Here is a 21,472-nt window from a genome sequence, read left to right on the forward strand (position 1 = left end):
AACCTATATATATAGATACTATAGGATAAAGTAGTATTAGAAGATAAAATATACTAAGTGCGTCTTAATATAGTTTAGAAAGGCGCTAGGTCTTTCCTAGTTTCTACTAATACAAAGTAATAGATTAGGGACTATATAATTAGCACACACAGCACTTTGCTTTAGAGGGGCGTTATTTAGTTGCTAATATAGGAACCCCTTATAACTACTATTATATAGCAAGCACATAAATTAGGTTTAGTAGGATATCTAGGAAAGAATATAATATTTTAAATACTACGCTATAACTATTATTAGGATAGAATATTAGGAGATATTACGTAGTATATTTAGAACTACTATTATTATAGTGCTTATATCTCCTAGAAGCGCTAATAGGGTCTATTATAACCTATACTAGTTACGTTATAATACTAGTCCTAAATATCTATAGATTTTATAGTTAACCTACCTATAAAAGATAATAGCAAACCTTAGTTCCTATTAGTTATTACTAATAGATTATCTAAATATATTTAGCTTAAAGTAATAGTCTTTATAGTAGCTAATTATTATATAAGGATCTTCTAGGATAACTAGTAGTAGTTCTAGGGCTTCCTATCCTCTATTATTACTAACTAAGGCTCTAACTAGTTAGGATCCTTCTAGATAATATTATACTAAATAATAAAGATAAACTAGTTACTATCCACCGCATATTACCCCTAGATAGATAGCGGGACAGAGCAGGCAAACTAAGAGGTGCAGGTAGTGCTGTGTATAATAGTATGCTTTAAGCAGACTAACTAGCCTAACTACCTACTAGCCTGCTAACTTGCACTTAATAATAGGGACTCTAGTATAACTAGTGTTAGCCTAAATCTACTTTTAAATAGGTATACTATAGACACGCTATAAAAGATAATATTACTACTAGTAAAGCCTATAAATCCTTGTAGAGAGGCTATAGCGTTCTTATTATACCTATAGAGGGGTATAGAGCTAGCGCAAGCTACTATTATATTCTAATAGTAATAATAATAGAAAGTAATAAACTAGTCCTAATACCTAGCTAAAAAGTTCCTAAAAGGTAATATAGTTTAGTTTATAATACGCAATATAAAGATAAACTAACTAAGTAAAAAGTTTAACTAGCTATAGGTAAAGTATAGAGTAATAGAAGTCCCTACTCTACTTATAGTAGTATTAGATTTACTAGGGAACTTGTATAAGACTATGTATATAGATCTACTAGAGAGAGCTGCTAATAACCTACTACTAAGCTAGAGGCTTTAGGACTTATAACTAGGTCTAATAGTTACTCTAGAAAATAAAGATATAACGCTAGATAAATAGGAAGTAGAAGAGATCCTTTATATAAAGAATATTAGAGGAAAAGGAAAGTGTTAAGTCCTAGTAAAATAGAAGGGGTATATTAATCTAATATAGCACCTACTAGAGGTAGTATAGAATACTAAGGCTCTAGATAGGTTTAAGGAATAGTATAGGGATACTACATATAATAATAGCCTAATATATATAAAAGCTAGGAGGTAAGGGTAAAAGGAAACTAGAATAATAACTTAGACCTTTATTATAATTAAGAAGTAGAAAGGTATTAGAGATATCTTTTATTTATCCTAATAATACTCTAAGTAAGTGCCCTACTACTAAAGTTTTATAATATAGCTAATAATTAGGTAGTAGTATCTATACTATTACTATCTATAACTAACCCCCCCCTAGCCCCCCCTAAACTATTATTTATATTATTCTAACGCCTCTACATCTCTTAGTAATAGTAGTAACGCTTACGCGTGTTATAGGTAGGGGAAGACTTAGTTAATAAGTATAAGTAGTAGTAGTAGTAGTAGTAGGAGGAGAGTAGTGCTTTAATAGCTTACTAATATATAGCACCCTAGGCCTAAAGGAAGCAAATGTTAGAATAGATATAAAGGGAACAAGGGAAAATTAATACTAATAATAAGGGTCTTAATACTATAGGTAGTACGCTTAGCAGCACTCTTAAGCTTATTAATATAAAGGTTAGTTTAGGCCTAGGTCTTGTTTATATACTAGTTAATACGCTAGAAGGTAACACTAGTAGTAGTAGTAAGCTATATAATATTATTGTTGCTACAACTACTATATAAAGGCGTAATAGTAGACTAAAGTAGAAATACTAGAGCACTAGTAGTAGATAGAATAATAGCACTAAGCTAATACTAATTATAGGCGCGTAAGTAGGTAGTAGGGGCAAGTAGAGTAATAGTGTTATTAGTTTAAGCCCTTAATATAAGATCCTTAAAATAATAGTAGAGCTAGTAGAACTATAGTATAAACTAGTAATAGGTGCCTTTAGTAGGTTTCCCTATAAAGGTGCTAAGGGTCCCCTTCTTTATAATATAGAGGTAATCCTTCTAGTAACTATAATAAAACTAAAGCTAGTTATAAAGGGCTTAGTAAATATTAGAATTATTAGTAAGGATAGCTTCTAATTAAGTATAGGTCTTATAGCTATAATAGCAGGACTTATATAAGCGCCTTAGATATAGTTAGAACTTGCTATAAAGAAAATAAAATTAAGGGGAACTTACTACTACCTTCTTAATAGTTATACTTGCTAAAGAGATAAAGCTAGTTAATATACTAATTATAGGGAAGTAGCTTTATAAAACTACTATTATATTTCTTATTATCTAAGTTACTAGAAATAATAAAGCTACTAAGTAACTATATTTAGGGAGGTGTGTACTATATAAAAAGTTAGTATAGGAAATATAGGGAGAATATTAAAAGTATGCACCTTATCTTAGTAGGCCTAGCGTAGGGTCTAACTACCTTATAGTAAATCCCTACTACTAGTACTAGTAGCTATAGATAAAGATATAATAGGAACTAGATAGGCTAGATTAATAGAAAAAGATTAGAGAAAGGGCTAATTAGTAGGGAAAATCTGTTATATAACAAAGTAAGTTTAGGAAATTTATAGTAGGGTAGGATAGCTATATTAGAACTTTTATAGTAGGGTGCTAAAACAAGCGTATAGACGCTATACACATGTACTACTTAATATACAGGCCTATTATAAATTAGGAAGGAATATAAAGATATAATAATAAAACCTAAGAATATATAGAAATAAAGCCTAAAATAGATTATAGGGTACAAAGATATAACCCTAAACCCCTAGAAAGATAATTTTATAATAGTTTATAGGGAAGGTTAGGGGTATATAAAGGGCTTAGGCTTATGCCTAAGCCTTGTAACAAGGCTAGGCTAAAAATAGCTAGCGCTTACTAGATACCTAGGCTAGGCTTGAACAAGGTTTATAGGTTAGCACTAGGGTCTAGCACTATTATCTGTTAAGATATATATATTATACTATGCAAGGATTACTTAGCTTAAGTATTCTCGTGCGTACCTTTTGGACCATGGCCAAGTGGTATAGGCAGGGGAGATGACGTAGTATTTATTTCACAGGCAGGGCGCCTACCTTGTTACAAGCCTAGGTCTAACACAAGATAGACTAAGTCTAACACTACTACTAAGCAAACACATTGCACACCTATAAAAAGGCGCTAAGGGCTTACCTCTCCTTTAAGATACTAAATACTATTATTAACGCTTATTGCATTCTCCCTTAAGGCTAGTTCTATAATAATAACACCCTCTCTATATAGCTATAGTCTACCTAGTATTAGTTAATAGGAGAGACTAGGTACTATATAAGCTAAAAGCTAAGACTACTAACTATCTAAATTATAGTCTAATACTATTAACTATAAAATTCTTATACCCTTAGTAATTCCCTAGGTATATTATAAGGGTTAAAGGGGAATATTAATAAAGTTCCTACTAATCTATTTTACTAACTTTTCCTTAACTATACTAAAATACTAGCACCCTAAATTAACTATTACTTACACGTTCTCTACTCTACCTAGGAGGAGGGGAATAAAGAAAGGAGGATTATTTAGCCTAGCCTTAATATCTAGGGGATACTTAATAGCCTCTACTATTAATAATTCCTTTATTATAGTATCCTTCTTATACCCCTAACTTAGCCTAAAGTTAGGGGTAGCTAGTTTCCTAAATTAGGGCCGCTTGCTAATATTATAACTATCTTAACACCTACTAGTTATAGTAATAGGGTATTAGGGTATACACGTATAAAATAACTACCCTATCTATACTAGGTGTAGACCTTTGCTAGTTTCTATATATTAAATAGGTCCTATAGGATCTAGTTAGGATATAATATTAGTAGTTTAGTAGGTATACTTAATAAGGCTACTACTTCTACTATATTTATATTACTATCCTAATCTAAGTTAGACTTCTACTAGGGTTCCTTAGACTTACTAGCCTAAAGAAAGCCTAGTTCTAGAGAGGCTATTTTAATATCTACTATAATTATCTTATATTCCTCTATAGCTACGTTATAGTTTATCCTAAAGACTCCCCTATTAAAGGAAACTAAGTATATATAACTATTAAGAGATTACTAAAGTTATAAAAGCTTTTATTTATTATCCTAGTATAAACCTCCTAACTATATAAGAAGCTATATAAAATTTATAAAGAACTCTATAAAAGGCTAATTTTAGCCTTAATATAAGTATTTTAATATAACTTAGGCGCGCTTCTACCTATAATAGTTACTATAATAGAATACTAGGTAGTTAAGAAACCTGCTTATATCCTAATATTTACGTGTACTATCCTTAAAGTATAGTATTATAGCGTGCTAGACTATAGGTAATAACTAGGACTAAATATATATAAACCTTGCCTCCTTATCCCTAATAAAGACCTTATTTATATATAGTTTAAACTCTATAGTTATTTACTAGGAGGAGAAGTTTACCTTAGTGCTATTATATAGTAAGCTAACTAGGAAAGGTTTGCAGCGTAAGGTAGGAGAGGGTAGAGGTAGTATGTTATTAAACCTAGCAGGCTTAGAGGAGGGTTAGGGTAGAATCTAATTACGTATTTCCTTATTCTATTAATATAGTATAGCTATTATAGCAGAGTCTTAAGCCTATTATTCTATTAATCTATAGACCTATTATATTAGCCTTTCTACTATATTAGGTTACACCTAGTTATTCTAAATATCTAGCGCGTCTATCTCTTATTACTATTATAGTATATTTAGAAGAAGATACTATAATATTATAGACTAGCCTTAAGGGAGAATATAATAAGTGTTAATAATAGTATTTAGTATCTTAAAGGAGAGGTAAGCCCTCTACGCCTTTTTATAGGTGTCTAGTGTGTTTGCTTAGTAGTAGTGTTAGACTTAGTCTATTTTGTGTTAGACCTAGGCTTAGGCATAAGCCTAAGCCCTTCACACCTAGCTTAAGGAGGTGTTTAATTACAAGATAAAAGCTAAAGCTTATACTTTATACTAGCTCCTTATCCTTAATAGCTATAGATCTTATATAATAATAGAGTTTATTAAGTACTATAATAAATATAAGATCCTACTTATAATATATCCCTCTTATAGTACTTATACCCTTTAGCTACTTAATATTATAGTATTTGCTCCCTTTATAGCTTTATATAAAGCTTAACTATCTAGTTTTCTAGATAGCTCCTAAGGGCTTATAAGTATTACTAAGAGGGATTTCTACTAGTTATTTAATACTATATAGAGTAATACCTTTAAGGAAAAGCTAATATTAATAGCTTTTAAAGTAATAGGTATCTTACTACTTAACTCTAATATTATTCTTTTAAGGTTTAAAGCACCTATAAATAATAGTAACTAGCCTTCTTTAAGTAATAGTATAACCTTAATATTAAGTATAAGTAATTAAAGAAAGATAGAGTAGTTACTCTATAATACTATAATTAATATCTATAATAAATAGTTAAAGAAGCTTAGCTAGATAATCTATACTATATTAGTAAGAAATACTCTACTTAACTATAAAAATAAACACCTAAGGGCTACCCTAGCTAATAAGAAGAAGCGTAGGAAATATAGTAAACCTCTATTATTACCCCCTAATAATAATTATAGTAGTAGTACCTAATTTATTTTACTATTAAAGGTAGAGCAAGTATTTAAGCTCTAGAAGTAAAAGAACCTTAAAGAATAGGAGCTATAATACTAAAAAAGCAAGGTAATTAAGCTTTATAAGTAATAGAAGCTTACTAAAGCTTAACTTATAGAGAAGTATTACCTAAATTAAGTAATTACTAAGAAGGAGTAGAAGGAGAAAGCTACCTAAAAAGCTACTATATATAATAAGTAGAAAACTACTAAGTAACTAGAAAAGTAACTCTAAAATAGTATTAAAATATCCTAAATAGGTAAGAGGTAAATCCTTAAGCCTCCTACTATTATACTAGCTAAGGTAGTTAATAAGGAGCTAGTAGAAGAGGATATAGTAGTAGAGGCAACTTTATAGCGTAGGCGCCTAATTAGACCCCCTAAAAAGCTGCTTATATAATCTAAAATATTTAATCTACTCTAATAGATCTAATAATCGCGACTCTAAGAAATCTTGTAATAATAGCTATTATAGGTGGCGCAATATCCTTATTTAGTGGGTGGTGGATTTTGGTGTTGGTGGGCGCTCGGTGGGGGTGGGCGCTCGGTGGTGGATCACGTTACCCATCCCCAAGGACCACACCAATGACGAAAAACAACCACTGCATCGCGACACCCACCCCTCCTGTACAATGACAACAGCATCGCCCGACACAGCCCTCCATCCCCGCCCTCCAACTCCCTCCTGAACAGCGTCACAAGAAAAGAAGAAGAAAAAAAAAAAGCAAAAAAAAAACTCCCTCACTCACACCACTACTATGCACACCCCCCTAGTCCCAAGGCCCTGGGAATAAGAAAGACTGCAGCCGGGCCTGGCACAGTACCAGTGGACGCTGTGGAAAATCAAAAGTGGCGAAACATCTCGAAGGTTTCTGGAAGAGCTACTCTAGGAGTACAGTAGAGCAGATAGCTGGATTTGTGATGGACTCGCACAAGACGCCATCTCACGACGGGGGTGTGCGCGTAGGACAAATCAAGTGGGTGGTTTGCACGTGCTCTTGAGAGGGGGAGGGGGGGAATTGGAGCCAATTACAACACACCGGATCTTTTACTCGTGTGGATGCGTTGTGAGCATCACACCAGCTGTCACGCCTGGGTGGTGTGCATTCTGGCATGGAACTGCTGATCGTGTGGTACTAAGAGATGGCTCTTTTGCCCCTCTTTGTGGGGTTGAGAGTTTTTCTTGGCTTGGATGCCGCGATGCGCAGACTGTGGATGTGTGTCGGTTGGGGGGTGGTGGAGAGGTGGGCACGTCATTAGTTATTGGTCATGGTGCTGTACCGGCATGTAGACATGTGCAATCGTAGAGTAGTAGCATAAGGGACGTTTGCTCGACTCGCTCGTGGTACGTTGGATACGGTATGGTTGGGGCGTTGTACTACTACTATTCATATTGTTCCTATCTGGCTGTGACCAGGTACCGTAAGTATAATGATTACAATAATACATTCCAACACCCCTGAATATACCTGCCCTCACAACCATACACTTCACAAACACAATCCCCTAGCTAACATCCCCATCTCTCTCTCCACAACGCCGTCCTCTATTCCCCAGCCCCCCCTCCCCCCTCCACCATCTCACTTCCCAATCCCGACTCCGGCCCCGACGCCGATGCACGCACACGCACTCTAAACCCCATCCTCCCGCCCCCCGCCTGCACGCTTCCTTCCCCCCTAGCTCCTCCCACTCTAGCTCTGCAATCTGCATCTGCATCTGCACGCACGGCCACATGTGCACGCGTCCAGTAGCCGCACGCTGTTGTGGGAAAAAAAGGAGGCAGTGGGATGCTGCTTTTGCTGTAACGTTACTTTTGCTGGAGTAGATGGGGAGGGTGGGTTGGGACTGATTTGTGGATTAGGAGTGGTGGATGATTGTTGTTGCGAATGGGTTTAGGGGGAGATTTCTTCCCGGGACCAGGACTCTACAGCTGTACCGTAGTGTGGGAGTGTAGATTGGGTGACAGTATGGTATGTCATGTTGTGGCCATGGTGTATCCTTCCCCGTTCGTATTGCCATCCTCTGTGACATTACCATGTGCGTCTGTAATTTTCTCTCCTAGTCTATTTATACAGACGATGCTCACTGTAGTCACGGGCTAGAACGGTTGGACGCGTTGTAGAATCAAGTTTACGGTAGGTTTGAATCTAACTTTGTTTTCATGTACGTTTCTATGCTTATATATTCATTCCCCCCTCCTTTCTCACATTCAACTCACCACCCTTCCAACACATCATCATCAGCACACCACATCAACAAACCCCATCGTACCAACCAGCCCAACAGCCCACGCGCAGAAACCCTCCCCATCCACGGCAAGAATCTCGGGAAGATACCCGGGCACAGAGAAAAGAGGACGTGCGATGGGTTACAATGCTATGTATGCATGCCCACCCCATAGTATCTTAGCCTGTGCAAGATTCTACGCGCGAGAGAGTCGTGGTGGGGTACAGGAACAAGTAGGGCGCATTTTGGCAGCATGGTCGGGGGTAGAAGTAGAGGCCGGGGGACAAGGGGGAGGGGGTGAGGTTGGTTCATGGGGCTGGGCTTGGCTTGGCTTGGGAGGGGGGAAGGATTGCTGGGCATGGGGTTTCTTTGGGAGGAAGGGTGTGTGTGTGGATTGTGGTGGTGGGTCGGAAGTTCTGGGTATGAGGAATTGGGGTGGGTGGGCTTGTTTGTTCCCTAGGTCTCAGCTTGGTCGAGCACATGACAACCCCATGGCCATGGCACTCTAGACGCCCCCTCGTTGCCCCCAAGAAATCGTCTTTGCAAAACGAGGGGATTCGTTTAGAAGAAGGAATTCCCAGCAATCGGGCTGGACCACTTGCCCCTTTTCGCTGCTCTCATTTCCGCGTACAAGGCTGGATTGATGCCCTTCTTTTTACACCTGCTGAGTTCCGCTTCGGTCAATGTCCTGGTATCGAAAGCGCTGGCACTCCATTCCCAGCTTGATTGGGAAGTGCTTCGCTCCACGCTGATGGAGCCAGAGACGGGTGGTGGATGTTGGGGAGTTGATGTGGTGGGGTTAGCGTGGTGGAAGGTCAGTTCTGCAGGGTCTGAGGTGTGATTGATGGTGACTTCTCGTGCTATGACTAGACGAGCGGGCAATCGAGGGGATTCTTCTTTTCTACGAGGCAGCATTTTTCGGAAGAGAGATTGAGGAGGTTGGTGAAATTGATTTGTGGATTCGAGCGGTGTTCCTGCGGGAGCTGGCGATTGTCTCGAGCTCGCACTGGAAGACTGGGGGGAAAGCGGGTTCAAAGGTGGGGTCTTGGTGGATGAAATTCTGAAAGTAGTGTCTGTAAGTGTAGGAGTGGTAGCTGGGATCTCTTGCTGATCACCATGTTGCAGAGTAAAGAGGTCTGGGCACGGTGCTTCTGCTTCTGGGGGGTCGTGATAGTGACTGCTCGCAGTTGTGGTGACTGATGCGATGGTATCAAGAGAAGGTTGTCGGTGTAGATGAAGAGGAGTCTTCTTGTTGATACGATAAGAGTTCAGTCCTCTTGACCGTCGCCGTTCATGATTGGGAGGTGCTGGCTCAGATGAAGGTGCCAACGTGTTGAAGGGAAAGGAGAATCCATGACTCGGTGTGACTGTGTCAAGGGACTCGACTGGACACCGTTCAGCTGGGCTGCTGCTGGCTGCTGGCTCCTCATACGAGCTGGGACGAGTGGATTGCTGGCTGCTGAGCGAGTGGGAACGGCCATGTGCTACTGCTCTGCGCGGAGGGATGGCGTCGTCGGTTCCCTGTGCATCGGAATCATCGGAATCATCGACGTCTAAACGCGGAAAACCGTGGTGGACTGGGGATTGCAGGGCCTCACATGCAGTTCTTGGAGAACGTGGACTCGGGGGCGCAAAGACCGGATGGATGATGTGGTCGTCCATGTTTGTGTGGTTTACCGATTCCCTAGCAGATGGATGAAAGGCGCGGACCGTTGGAACTAGGTCAGCCAGCATTTCAACCTTGGGCAGCCTGACACGAGGTGACAATGACGCAGGACACGGGCTGGCAGGTGTTAAGACGTTGGCTAAGCACTAGCGCAAACTTAGTGGATGAGATTCAGAGATTGTACCTGCATCCAAAATCCATGCCCGGTGAGGATGAGATCAGATCTGGTTGGCCTGACAGGCATGGCCGTCGATGTTGCAAAGGCATCACGGTGGGTGATTGGAGTTGGCCTTTACGGATACTCCACTCTCTCTATCCATTCATGGAGTGATGGGAGAAAAGTCTACAAGTAGTCTCGTCTAGCGACAGCCACCTTCTATCATGAACTGGCTAGGACCTGCGCATGTGCTTCGGCATGGCCCGCATTCGCAGAGTGCACGTCCATGCTATACATTGGTAGGTTGGTAGGGGGGGGGGGGGGGAAGCAGGTGGCTTGTTGCGAGTTGAGGCGTGGGAAGGCGTCGAAGGCTTTTGCACAACATCATGTGCAAGGCGACCAGACTTTGACCCATCGCTTGGTGAGGAGGAGGAGGAGGAGGAGGAGGATGATGATGATGATGATGATGATGATGATTGAAGAGGGTGGTGAGGCTGTTTCGGCTGGGGCCGATGTGTGTAGCAGAAGCCGCACACCCTGAGCTGGTTTGTCGACAGGCTGCCGCTGCCGCTCAAAGCGAATTAGGGCGAGCGAGGGTCACCGGTGGAGAAATCGGCCAGCAGAACGTCTAGGAGTAGACTGCCCTGCCTGCACACTCTGCCCGCTCTTCCCGCTTCCTTATACTTGTGAACACTTTAGAGCAGTTAGTCACCGGGGCCCTTGTCAACCGTTTCCCTTCTCCACCCCTCTCCCCAAGGCCGCCCACCCAACAGCACAACAGACAGCCGCCAAACATCTAACCGCACAGTGCCTACCCGCTCTCTCTCATCACTACCACCACCACCACCACCACCACCATCACCATCACGCCCGTCGCTGCCAACAGCATGCCCGCAGCCCCCGGTGCCGCCACTCCGCCAGGCTGATCTCCGCCAATCCCTCCTCCCTCACCACCCTCGCCCTCCCCCCTCTGCGCGCATCATGAGCAACGAGTCGGGTACGCCCATCTCGGACGAAGACGTCGTTGCCCTCACAAAGGCCGCCTTTGAGCACTCGCGCCAGGACATCGGCCACCGTGCAGCCGCCGATGGCACCCCGCGTGAACTGCAACAGCAGCCCGGCATCACCATCGACTTGGGCCACAAGAACATTGCCCGCCTGCCGGAAGAGGTCATTGACGTAATCCGGACCGAGATCGAGAGGTGTGCCACGCAGACACAGATGCTGCCCCGCCCCACGTACTGGCCTTGACGGACAGGCGGGGCGGGCGGGCATGCTGCGAGCCATTGTCCGCTTCCCTACTGACATCTCCCCCAGACTCGCCCTCTCCCATAACCTCCTCTCCACCCTGCCCCTGCGCCTGATCGAGTGTAAGCGCCTGCGTTACCTCAATGTGCGCTACAATGCCATGCGCGAGATCCCCGCCGCTGTTGGTTTCCCACCCTCTCCCTCACAGCCTGCTGACACAGACTTGACTACACCTGCCAGTCTCTAATAATGACTAACCCCTTCTTCTCCGCCAGATTCTGGAAATGACGTCGCTCGAGATCCTGGACGTGAGCCGAAACATGATCAAATACATCCCGCCCAAGATTGCCAACCTGACGTCGCTCAAGGTGCTGGCCATTGCGAAGAATAAAATCGAAGCCTTGCCTGTGTGCCTGGGAGAAATTGGCAGTCTGCAGGTGCTCAAGCTGGACGGCAACCCGCTCGTTTTCCCTCCACCAGACGTATGCACAATCAACGACAAAACGCCCTCGCCCGCAAACGAGAATGAGCGGGACGCTGTCATTGCGACGCAGGTCAAGCGCTTCATGCGCCAACAGGCCTCCAAGGAGCGCCAGCGCGCCGAACTCGAGCGTCTGCGCATCGAGTCTTCTAGCGACGAAAGCTGGACGGAGAGTAATCCCGAGACGCCTCGCCCATCACGGCGGCCCAATGGCGGACGCTTCCCTGTGAGGCCCAGCCTAAGCACCATCGATGGCTTCCCCGAGAACAAGGCCGACTCACCTGGCATACCGCCACCACCCATTCCCACGCGCTCCCACTTTCGCATCCCGTCTGCAACGAGCAACGGTGGGCCCAAGAGGCCTCCCATCTCCCCTCTGGCCATCCCTAATGGACCCGGAAGTAATGAACGGAATCGAAGTCAGAGCGAGGGAGCGGGTCCTTCAACACATCGCCAGAAGCGTATGGGCATTTACACCAGTAAGGCGTCTGACCTGACGTCAGTGGATGAGCTGCGGCGAACAAGTCATTTCCGTGGCTTCAGCCAGGGGATTGTGGTTCCAAACAATGCTGGCCCTACAAACGGTCTATCGGGGCCTGCTACCGCTGTTGGCTATGGAGATACTGGCACCGTCAGATCGCTCGCCAATCGCCCTCTCTCTGACGTGCGCGAACATAGACGTGTCTCTCGGGCGCCTGACATTGTTGTCGAGGCCGCCAAGAACTTTCTCTATGCAATCTCACAGCTTCACGATTGTCTCTTGCACATGGTTCGGTCCATCAAGTTGACTGCTGCATCCAAAGACAATCTTCGGCGGAAAGAAGACTTCTACCGTCGCTACTCGTCTACGTATCTAAATATCCGAGCACTAAACGAAGTACTACACAAATTCGACAAGCTCGTCGAAGAAGACGAAGAGGATGCGCAAAAGCTCTCTAAGAGCGTATACATGTATGCACTGAGATGTCTCGACTCGTTCATGGCCATTAGTCTCTCGATTGCGGAGAATCGCACCGAGATTGTTCAGAACGCAAATGCGCACATCCTGCGGACATTTCTGTTCTTGCAACAAGCAAGTTTGATCGAGATGAGGAATGCTTGTTCCGTACTCGGCGCTCAATTCAAAGACACTTCGATGCCATTGCGTAGCTCCAGTGCTGCGGACACCACGACTACCGTACGCGCTAGACCGTCGAGGGTTCGCCGGTTCCAGACTTCGCCACCACAACGGAACCCTTATCAGATGCCTCCTACGGTCATGCTGCACAGCAATGACACCAGTCGATCGAATACCCTCACGAGCCTTAGTGCTGCCACCCCCCGATCTGGCGAGTCCTTCTCAACGGCGACTACCTCCATGTCTCGGTCCAATACGCTGACCAGCAGTTTTGACGAGGCCGACGAGGACAGCCAGTTCGACAGAGTGTACTCCAAGCTCCGGAACGCATCGGATAGTTGCAGAACGTCGATCCCAAGGATTACAGCGGTAATGAGGGGACAGTATGATAACCTTATCCGCGAACTCGACTCTGAACATCCCCGCATCAAAGCTCTCGTGGATCTTATCGAGAAGAGCAACGAAGTCTACCAACTGACCCTTCCCCTGGCTACGCATCTTTCGCAGATGCAACTCAAAGACAGCTTCACCCGCAGCCAGCCCGAGTTTTGGCAGCAATGTATGAGTTTCATCAAGGTTCGTCTAGTTGTTGCATCTGTTTCCAGAACTAAAACATGTTTCACTTTGCCATACTGACACATCCTGTCTCAGGCCTGGCATGAGCTTGGAGAATCCTACTTGCAACAAGGCAAAGACCACAAGCTACTCAGCAGCGAGGTGAAGCAAATTATGAAGCTCCTCCATCGATACGTCAAAGACGCTAGCCTGGCCATCAACGATAGTCCATGGTCTCATCTCACTTCCAACAATCCGGGACTCATGGGTCCGCCCTCCCTCTCCTCGTTCACCTCGCGCACCACGGGGCACCCGCGCCTTTATGCAAACAGAATCAACGGCACCATGTCCTCGAGTGGCGGCGGCGGGTTCCCTGGCCTAATCAACACATCGATACCCTCCTACTCGACGAATTCTTTCGGAAGCCATGCGAGTCAAGGGCCGGGTGGCTACGGATCACCGGTCCCCGCGACACCACTCAGCGCGGCACTCGGTGCGGCGGCGCAGGCCACGGTGCCGAATACACCGCGGCTACCGAGCCAAGGCTCGAATACGCTGAATGTGTTTGAGAGGGCGGATCGGCTGTTGAGTAATACCAGCCGCCGTATCTAGCGTTTCTCTGCCCACGACCGAGATCGAATGGCAACGTTTTGGAATGTCGACGAGGACTGGCACTTGGGTATGTACCTCTCACTCTTCCCCCCTTTTCTCTTTACCGTCATGGCCAGGATATGGGACTTGTACCTTTTTTTCCCTTTGGATTTTGCATCTGCTCTGTTTTAGCGTCGGCGTTTCGTCCGGACTTCACTCTTTTTTTTATCACCCAGATACACGAGGTTGTCTGCATACATGGCTTGAATGGGCATGGAATAGGATGTGCGTTGCGTTGCGTTGCATAGCGAACACCCCCCGCTCTCCCTCTTGGTTTCTCAACCCAAGATGGGAACACACGTGGGACACAAAATGTGCATGGCCTCTGGACTCGGGAGCATGGGCTTGGCGTTTTCTTTTTTGCCCCCTTTTTTTTAGAGGCGACATTTGGAGTTTTTGTGCGATTTGACTACTATTACGAGGATGGATCATGGATCATGGATTTTGTGAGGGATTTGAAGGGGGTTTTTTTAATGCGGATGATGTGGGTTTTGGCGTGCTGGGATGGGAAGGGGGGGTGGTATATTGTAGGGTTTGATGGGGGAGATTGTTGTTGTTGGGCAGGGAGGGAAGGATGGGGAGATGTGTAGATGAAATAGTCATGTTTGAGTACGCTTAAACGGGACGAGATTGTTTGTCGGTTTGTTTTGTTTGTGCATGTTTATGCATGTCTGTGCCTGTTTACATGTCTATATGGCTGTGTGCATGCATGTTTGTGTCTGTGTCTCCGTCTGTCCTCGTTCATACCAAAACTAACAAACGACTAACCAACCTATACCCATACATTGCCCTGTATCCTTTGAACAAACGAAAGAATGCACATACGTCCTATTCCACATTCCCATTCATTGACATTCACATTACACATGACCACACATTACACACAAGACCGAAAATCAGCAGCATATATACACGCCCACGCATGAGCACAAGCATCAACATGCCCATAATTTTACAATCGAGCATCAACATCAAGTCTCCACATCAAGTCTCCACAACACCCCACACCCACCAGTGACCACCACCACCGCCACGCCAGCATACGGGTAAAAAAACCCCCCCCTTCCCCCGCAATCAACCCAATGTCCCACAATCCCACGCCAAAACGCAGCAAAGACTGAGCCGGGCAAGGGAAACGGAGACTCAGATTGAGATTGAGATTCAGAATAAAACTTCAGCGAGCAAGGAATTCTCACATTTGTTTCTATTCATTTGACCTCATCTAGCTTCATCCTACCCTCATCCCGTATCCTCCCATACCCCCTCACCCCCACACACACACAAACCCCCAGAACAAAGAAAAGAGAGAGAAGCAGTAAACACAGCGAAGCGCCAAAAAAAATTGCAAGCATGCTCAAAGACCCAATACACGAGCGTAAACGACAAGAATGCCGTGCCGTGCCTTACGTGTCAAGCTGAGCTGAGCTGAGATGAGATGAAATCCTGCTTGCGGAAGAGGACAAGGGCGAGTAAGTCGAGGAGAAAAAGGGCAATGACGAGGTAGAAAGAGCAGGCGGGCTAAGTGAGGCAGCGGTACTACCCCTACAGCACAGCTTACAGCGCTGAAACGATGCCGAGTGAATTCTATCCGGGTGCGATCAGTGTGGCAAGGGAGCAGATGTCCGATAAGGTGAGAGTGTGAGCGTGTCATAAGAGAAAAAAAGGGAGTTGGGGAGAAAGACACAAGTCGCTAAATTGATTATTTCCCTTCCTTCTTTTCTTCCGCACACTTACAAGCCAGGAGGGGGCGGGACCTACAAATCTCTCGTGGTTAGCGGGCGTGTTCATTCGATTTCTCGTACAGAATAAAAGGTTCAACATACCGCATTGTACCCACCAGGAGTGCCAGCTGGAGCTGGAGGTGGTGGGGGCGGAGGAATAGAAGAACCATACGGGTCAGATGGCGGAGGTGGAGGCGGGGGAACGGAAGCAGCAGCACCAGGGGCAGGGGCAGGAGACTGTGTGGAGCCAGCAGCATAGCCAGGATAGTACATTTGAGAGACCCACGCGGCGTAGCCTCCCTGAGCGCGATAAGGATCTTGGTCTGGATACTGCTGGTAGTAGGCGATCCAAGCTTGCATGGCGTTGTAGTCAAACCCCTGGGCATTTGCGTCGGCTGGCGCGGCGGCGGCGGCGGGAGACATAGTTGCGTCTGCAGCTGGGGCAACGGCTTGGCCGTAGCCTGCGTAACCTCCTGCACCACCGCCGTTGGCTCCGTAGCCATAGCTGTAGTTGCGGTCACGGTCGCCACGGTCACCGCGGTCGCCTCGGTCGCCGTAGCCTGGTCGTCCGCCGCCGTAACCTCCCTCGCGGTCGCCATAGCGAGATGATGGCGGTGGGCGATCCTTAAATGCCTGATAGTCCGCCTTGATCTTCTCGAGCAGTTCCTCGCAGAGCTGTTTGGCGTGAGCAAGCCCTTCGGGACGAGGTCCGCTTTCAGGTTGTCAGCAAAGCTCACCAGTCTCACAATCTATACGTACGCAATGTGGAGATACATGGGTTCTTCGCTCTCCTGACCATTCTGAGGTTCCATGAAGCCAGAACCTCGACCTTTGATTTGAACCTTACAGCCCGTCTCCTGTTGAATGTACTTGACATTATCTCCTCCACGACCAACGACTTGGGCTCGCAGATTGAAATTACTTATCGGCTCAAGACCTACAGGGATCTTCTCCTCAGGCCATTTGCGCTGTCAAGTGTTAGCTTCACTACAATCTTCCTCCTCCACAAGACAACGTACTCGGCCAAACTCATCGCGCTCAAACTGCTGTTCGGGCTCCCGGCGACGGAAGCGGCGTTCATCTACCAGGTTAGGGAGGTCTTCCTTCATCATCTCTTCAATCATAGCAATAGCCTTGTCAAGACCTTCTTTTGAGGTGCTGGTAATGCGTAGATATAAGGGCGGGCTCTGTATCCATCGTCAGAAATGAACACATGCTAGATCGGTTGTAAAGACTTACAGCAGGGGTGGCCATCTTCTTGTCAGGGTAGTAATTGCCTCGAGTAGTGACATCTTGCATGTATAAGCAGGTATTCTAAATGGTTAACAGTGTATATGGAGGGTGCGTACCGGCGCCAGTCTCGTCTTTGATCTAGATGGCACATGTGAGGTTAGCTTCTGATAAATGGGTGGCATGGCAACTAGAAGATCAAGTGAGCTCCAACTCTCAATAATGAAGATGGTACGCAGCGAACAGCGGCGCGACTCAAGGCTTGCAACGCTGCCTGGTGAGCAGAGCGCTGGGCCACAGAGAGAAGGCATGATCCTAGACAATCAGTGGACAGCAAAAGTGATTATTTACCCTCTTCTGTGTAGCTCCTTTGGTCAGTGTGTAGCGATTACGCAGATCGTTGATTTCAATGTCCTTGATGTAGTCACCATCCTGCTGGTATACGTCGCCGCCGTTGAACTGGCCAGCCGAGTTGGGCGCGGGCGACTTGGCGACTGCTGGAGGAGTGGGCACCTGGTATTTGGAGTTAGCTGTGAGTTCTTGACCGTCATTTCTTCTTCTCCTCGCAATCCCCCAGGCCTGGAGCTGCAGTATTTCTGGGTCTGGGGCAGTGGGGCATTGGGTTCTTGCGCGAGGCTGTACTCACAGCGCGAATCGGGGGCACGTCGACATGCTGAATGCCCTTCTTCGCGGCTATCTGCGCGTTGATCCTCGCAGCCGCCGCCGCCGCCGCCGCTGCCTTGGCCTTGACTGCCGCCGCCGCGGGGCTCTTTGAACCTGTAGAGCCTTCGCGCGTTATGGGGCTACGCTCACGATGCGACTCGGACTCACGGCGCGACGGCGAGCGCGACCGACGGTCCGTGTCAAAGCGCGAGCGCAGGGGAGGCTCAGGCTCATCGCTATCGAAGCGCGAGCGCGGGCGACGTTCGTCAGACATGGCGTTGTGGTGTTAGCAGTTTCTTATGAGTTTGTATGGCGTGCAGCTTTCTCAGTGGTTGGCTTGCACTGGCAGGTTGGAGGTGCTGGAAGGTGGCAGAATTAGGCGAGGAAAACTGTCTTGGGCTTGCGCGCAGTTCGCCAAGCCCCACCTGCCGGCGTCCTGACATGGCCTTGCCCGTTCTGGGCCAGCCGACTTCGGGGAGTCTAGCAGTGACTCCGGATTGGTATTTCGCATCTCGAATAACAACATCTTGGGGAACAGCCTTTGCCTTGCTTACTCCTCTTCTCCGCCCTGTCCCTCCCCCCATCGGCCGCTGTTATATCCCCCAACAGGTCGCCATTTACACCCACACTCACAATGGCAAGCGTACGGGCTGCCATGCCGCTGCGCAGTCTGCTCACCAGCAAATGCGCCAGCGCTGTGCGTGTGCAGCAAAGAGCTTCGAGCTCATCCTCGACACAGGCATTGGCATACAAGGCCATTCACCGCCGCATTGCGCCTCTCCCCACCGAGGACCGCCCTCCTGCATGGTCTGCGCCAGCCGCTGTCAGCAACATCCTCTACGAAACACCCCTCCCGTCGCAAGCACCGCAGAAGAGCCACATTCTCAACTGCTTGGTCCAAAACGAGCCTGGTGTACTCTCGCGTGTCTCTGGAATCCTGGCTGCTCGCGGCTTCAATATCGACAGTCTGGTGGTGTGCAACACCGAGGTGGATGACCTTTCTCGCATGACCATCGTGTTGCAAGGGCAAGACGGAGTCATTGAGCAGGCCCGTCGTCAGCTGGAGGACTTGGTCCCTGTGTGGGCTGTGCTCGACTACACGCAGTCTCCGCTTGTGCAACGTGAACTGCTTCTGGCCAAGATTTCTACGCTGGGTCCCGAGTACTTTGAGGAACTGCTGGCCCATCACCGCGAGATGGCCCAGACACCGGAGCTAGACGAGTCGTATGAGCAGACGGACATGACAGAAGAAGAACAGAATGCGGCGGCACACGAGGCCGCTCGCGAGGCTCTGCGAAAAGACTATCACCCTACCAACCTACCCATCAGTCAAGCTCTCCGCCACAAGCACGAGCATCTGCGAGCGATTACATTTATGACCCACCAGTTTGGTGGAAAGGTCCTGGATATCAGCACCAACAACTGCATTGTCGAGGTCTCCGCAAAGCCGAGCAGAATCGACTCTTTTATGAAGCTCATCGCCCCATTCGGCATCCTAGAATCTGCACGAACTGGTCAGTACACCTACTTCGAGTCCCGCATGTCAAGTGTGACTACTAACTGCCCACCAGGTCTCATGGCCCTACCCCGCTCGCCGCTTCACGGCGGTGTTGAGACAGAGGAGATGGAAATGGATGCACAAGATATTGTCGACAACAGCATGCTCCCCCCCGGTTAGACGTCCTTGCAATGGAACAAGGAAGACTAGAATGATGGAAAGAGAATTGTGCAATGCCTCGTGATCTATGGCGACTGCGGACGGCAAACGTCCGGGTCTTTTGCATGTGTGTGTGTCTGTGTGTGTGAGTGAGTGCATCAAAGTGTACTGGCGTTGTTACCACGGACGACACGGACACTATAGTACATTATCAGATGGTTGTGTGCTCCACTATACGGTCCTGGGCTACTCCTCTAGTCAGATAAACTGCACCTTTTAATCTATCTTGCTACGTGCCGTGCCGTGCCGAAACCAGGGAGGGAGGGGGGTATGTATGTGCACACTGTGAATTCGCACATGTCACTCCAAAACCACTACGGTCAGTGCCCATACCCAGCCAAAAAGAAAGCATCAAAGCATCAAAGCATCAATCAGCCAGCTGTTCCCGCGGGACCCCAAAGCCAGCCAACACAATCATCCTGCAAATTACCCCATTCTCCCAGAGAAACTGGACAACACCTCCCCGCACATGCTCACTTCTCTCTCCCCTCTTCCCCTCACAACCCCCCCCCCCCTCCTCCTCACCCATCACGCAACACCCATCCCATACGCGCCCACCTCCAACCCCAAACCCGCCCGCCAATGCAGCAACTGCGCACGCGATCTCTTTCTCCTCAAGGCGAAGCGGTGGGGTTGCTTGGCATCGCGGCCAATCAGTCAGGGTGGCCAGAGGTCGTGTCGGGGCGAGACGTCGCATCCACTTTTATTTGTTTTTCGTCATGGGCTGGGTGTGGCAGGCATGGCGATCCTTCCGCGGGAGAGGGTGCGCGGAGGTGCTTTGGGGGGGCGGGCAGGGGAGGGGGTGTTTGGAATGGTGGTGGTGGGTGGGGTTGTGCGGGGGGGGGAGAGGGGTTTGAGGGGGTATTGTTTGTACTGGACTGTACTGTAGATGGATAGTTTAGTTGGGGACTTGGATGGATGGGAATGTGTCATGTCGTCATGATAGGATAGGTGACGAGAACGAGAGTACTACAGTGTCGAAAGGCTTATTGATGCAGGCTAAACACTAGGCCATTTGAAAACTAGTGTGTGGTCCAAGTACCTACATGTACTATTATACAAGCAGCAACGTTTCTGTCTAGCAGATGTTGCAAAGCCATCCAACACGGCCTTAACCGAACGACTCGTACTCCTTGCTCGTATCTTTTCATGCGTTCCCCGGCCTGTAAAGCCAGTTGCAGCCTCGGCACAATGCAGGCATTGTATCTGCACTCTCTTTTGTTGATCCTTCCGCATGCTTGTTGAGCCATGGTCCCCTTGCACGCTGCATGAAACACAAGAGAAGAGAAGAAGAAGAACAGCAACAACAACTCCACCCCAGGCAAAGCAAAGCGAGACAGAGCAAAATGGATCAATGCAACGCCCCCTCTTCTGGAGTATTAGGCGGAGACAACGGCACTTCAGCCGCGTTCCGCTCCACACAAAAAAGTGTGGGTGGTATTGGCCCACATGGGCCATCAAAAGAAGCCAGGATCCATTTTCAAAAAGTCCCTGCGACGGGTGGCATGTGGCATGTGGCCCGCCTGAAGCTTCTTTTTTTCGAGAGAGATTCGCGGGGCGGGAGGCTTGCACATGGCAGATGACTGGAGGATGACGTTTTCGTGCATGTGAGATGTGATATAGGTAGGTACTGTAGGATATGAGATAGGTGGGTACTGTAGGTACAAGCCAACGTGTAACGTCCTTGTCACATTCCACAAGTCTGCCAAGGCCGTGTCAGGTACTCATCATCCCGCCTAGTCCAGAAGTCATGTGATTGGACCCACTGTGGCGAAACGAAGCATCCTCAACCACACAATCTATCAATTTTGGCCGCGGTATTCGAGCTCAAGATGCCTCGCAGTGTTGAGTATTCGCGCGAGACGCGCTCTGCTATTATAACCCTTCGTTGTTAAGGTATTAGGTGGACTGCAATATTAAAACAGCTGCCTGTCTCGCCTACGGGGGCGCATATGTTTATGAAGAGACTCTTCAATCAAGCTGGTATAGCCCAC

General features: G+C 47.0%; 5 protein-coding genes across 5 annotated transcripts; 3 read left to right on the forward strand and 2 right to left on the reverse strand.

Moving 5' to 3' along the window:
• Positions 1-8,833: 8,833 nt before the first annotated feature.
• IAQ61_000333 (uncharacterized protein) lies at positions 8,834-9,934 on the reverse strand (the record flags this gene model as incomplete). Its single annotated transcript, XM_003835469.2, has 1 exon — positions 8,834-9,934. One exon carries the CDS (start codon positions 9,932-9,934, stop codon positions 8,834-8,836), a length of 1,101 nt encoding a protein of 366 aa, XP_003835517.2.
• Positions 9,935-10,038: 104 nt separating this feature from the next.
• Positions 10,039-10,575, forward strand: IAQ61_000334 (uncharacterized protein; the record flags this gene model as incomplete). Its single annotated transcript, XM_066094630.1, has 2 exons — positions 10,039-10,192; positions 10,499-10,575. 2 exons carry the CDS (start codon positions 10,039-10,041, stop codon positions 10,573-10,575), a joined length of 231 nt encoding a protein of 76 aa, XP_065955483.1.
• Positions 10,576-10,745: 170 nt separating this feature from the next.
• IAQ61_000335 (uncharacterized protein) lies at positions 10,746-15,343 on the forward strand. The gene is given in 4 exon segments (XM_066094631.1): positions 10,746-11,297; positions 11,317-11,524; positions 11,619-13,517; positions 13,593-15,343. 4 exon segments carry the CDS (start codon positions 11,077-11,079, stop codon positions 14,106-14,108), a joined length of 2,844 nt encoding a protein of 947 aa, XP_065955484.1. The 5' UTR covers positions 10,746-11,076; the 3' UTR covers positions 14,109-15,343.
• Positions 15,344-15,877: 534 nt separating this feature from the next.
• On the reverse strand, positions 15,878-18,035 carry IAQ61_000336 (uncharacterized protein; the record flags this gene model as incomplete). Its single annotated transcript, XM_066094632.1, has 8 exons — positions 15,878-15,901; positions 15,971-16,580; positions 16,628-16,836; positions 16,888-17,055; positions 17,108-17,160; positions 17,218-17,239; positions 17,450-17,611; positions 17,745-18,035. 8 exons carry the CDS (start codon positions 18,033-18,035, stop codon positions 15,878-15,880), a joined length of 1,539 nt encoding a protein of 512 aa, XP_065955485.1.
• Positions 18,036-18,289: 254 nt separating this feature from the next.
• Positions 18,290-19,755, forward strand: IAQ61_000337 (uncharacterized protein). Its single transcript, XM_003835472.2, has 2 exons — positions 18,290-19,275; positions 19,333-19,755. Exons 1-2 carry the CDS (start codon positions 18,396-18,398, stop codon positions 19,437-19,439), a joined length of 987 nt encoding a protein of 328 aa, XP_003835520.1. The 5' UTR covers positions 18,290-18,395; the 3' UTR covers positions 19,440-19,755.
• Positions 19,756-21,472: the final 1,717 nt, after the last annotated feature.

Source organism: Plenodomus lingam, assembly GCF_022343315.1.
Source record: "Plenodomus lingam strain CAN1 chromosome Unknown contig_1, whole genome shotgun sequence".
Taxonomy (NCBI): Eukaryota; Fungi; Ascomycota; class Dothideomycetes; order Pleosporales; family Leptosphaeriaceae; genus Plenodomus; species Plenodomus lingam.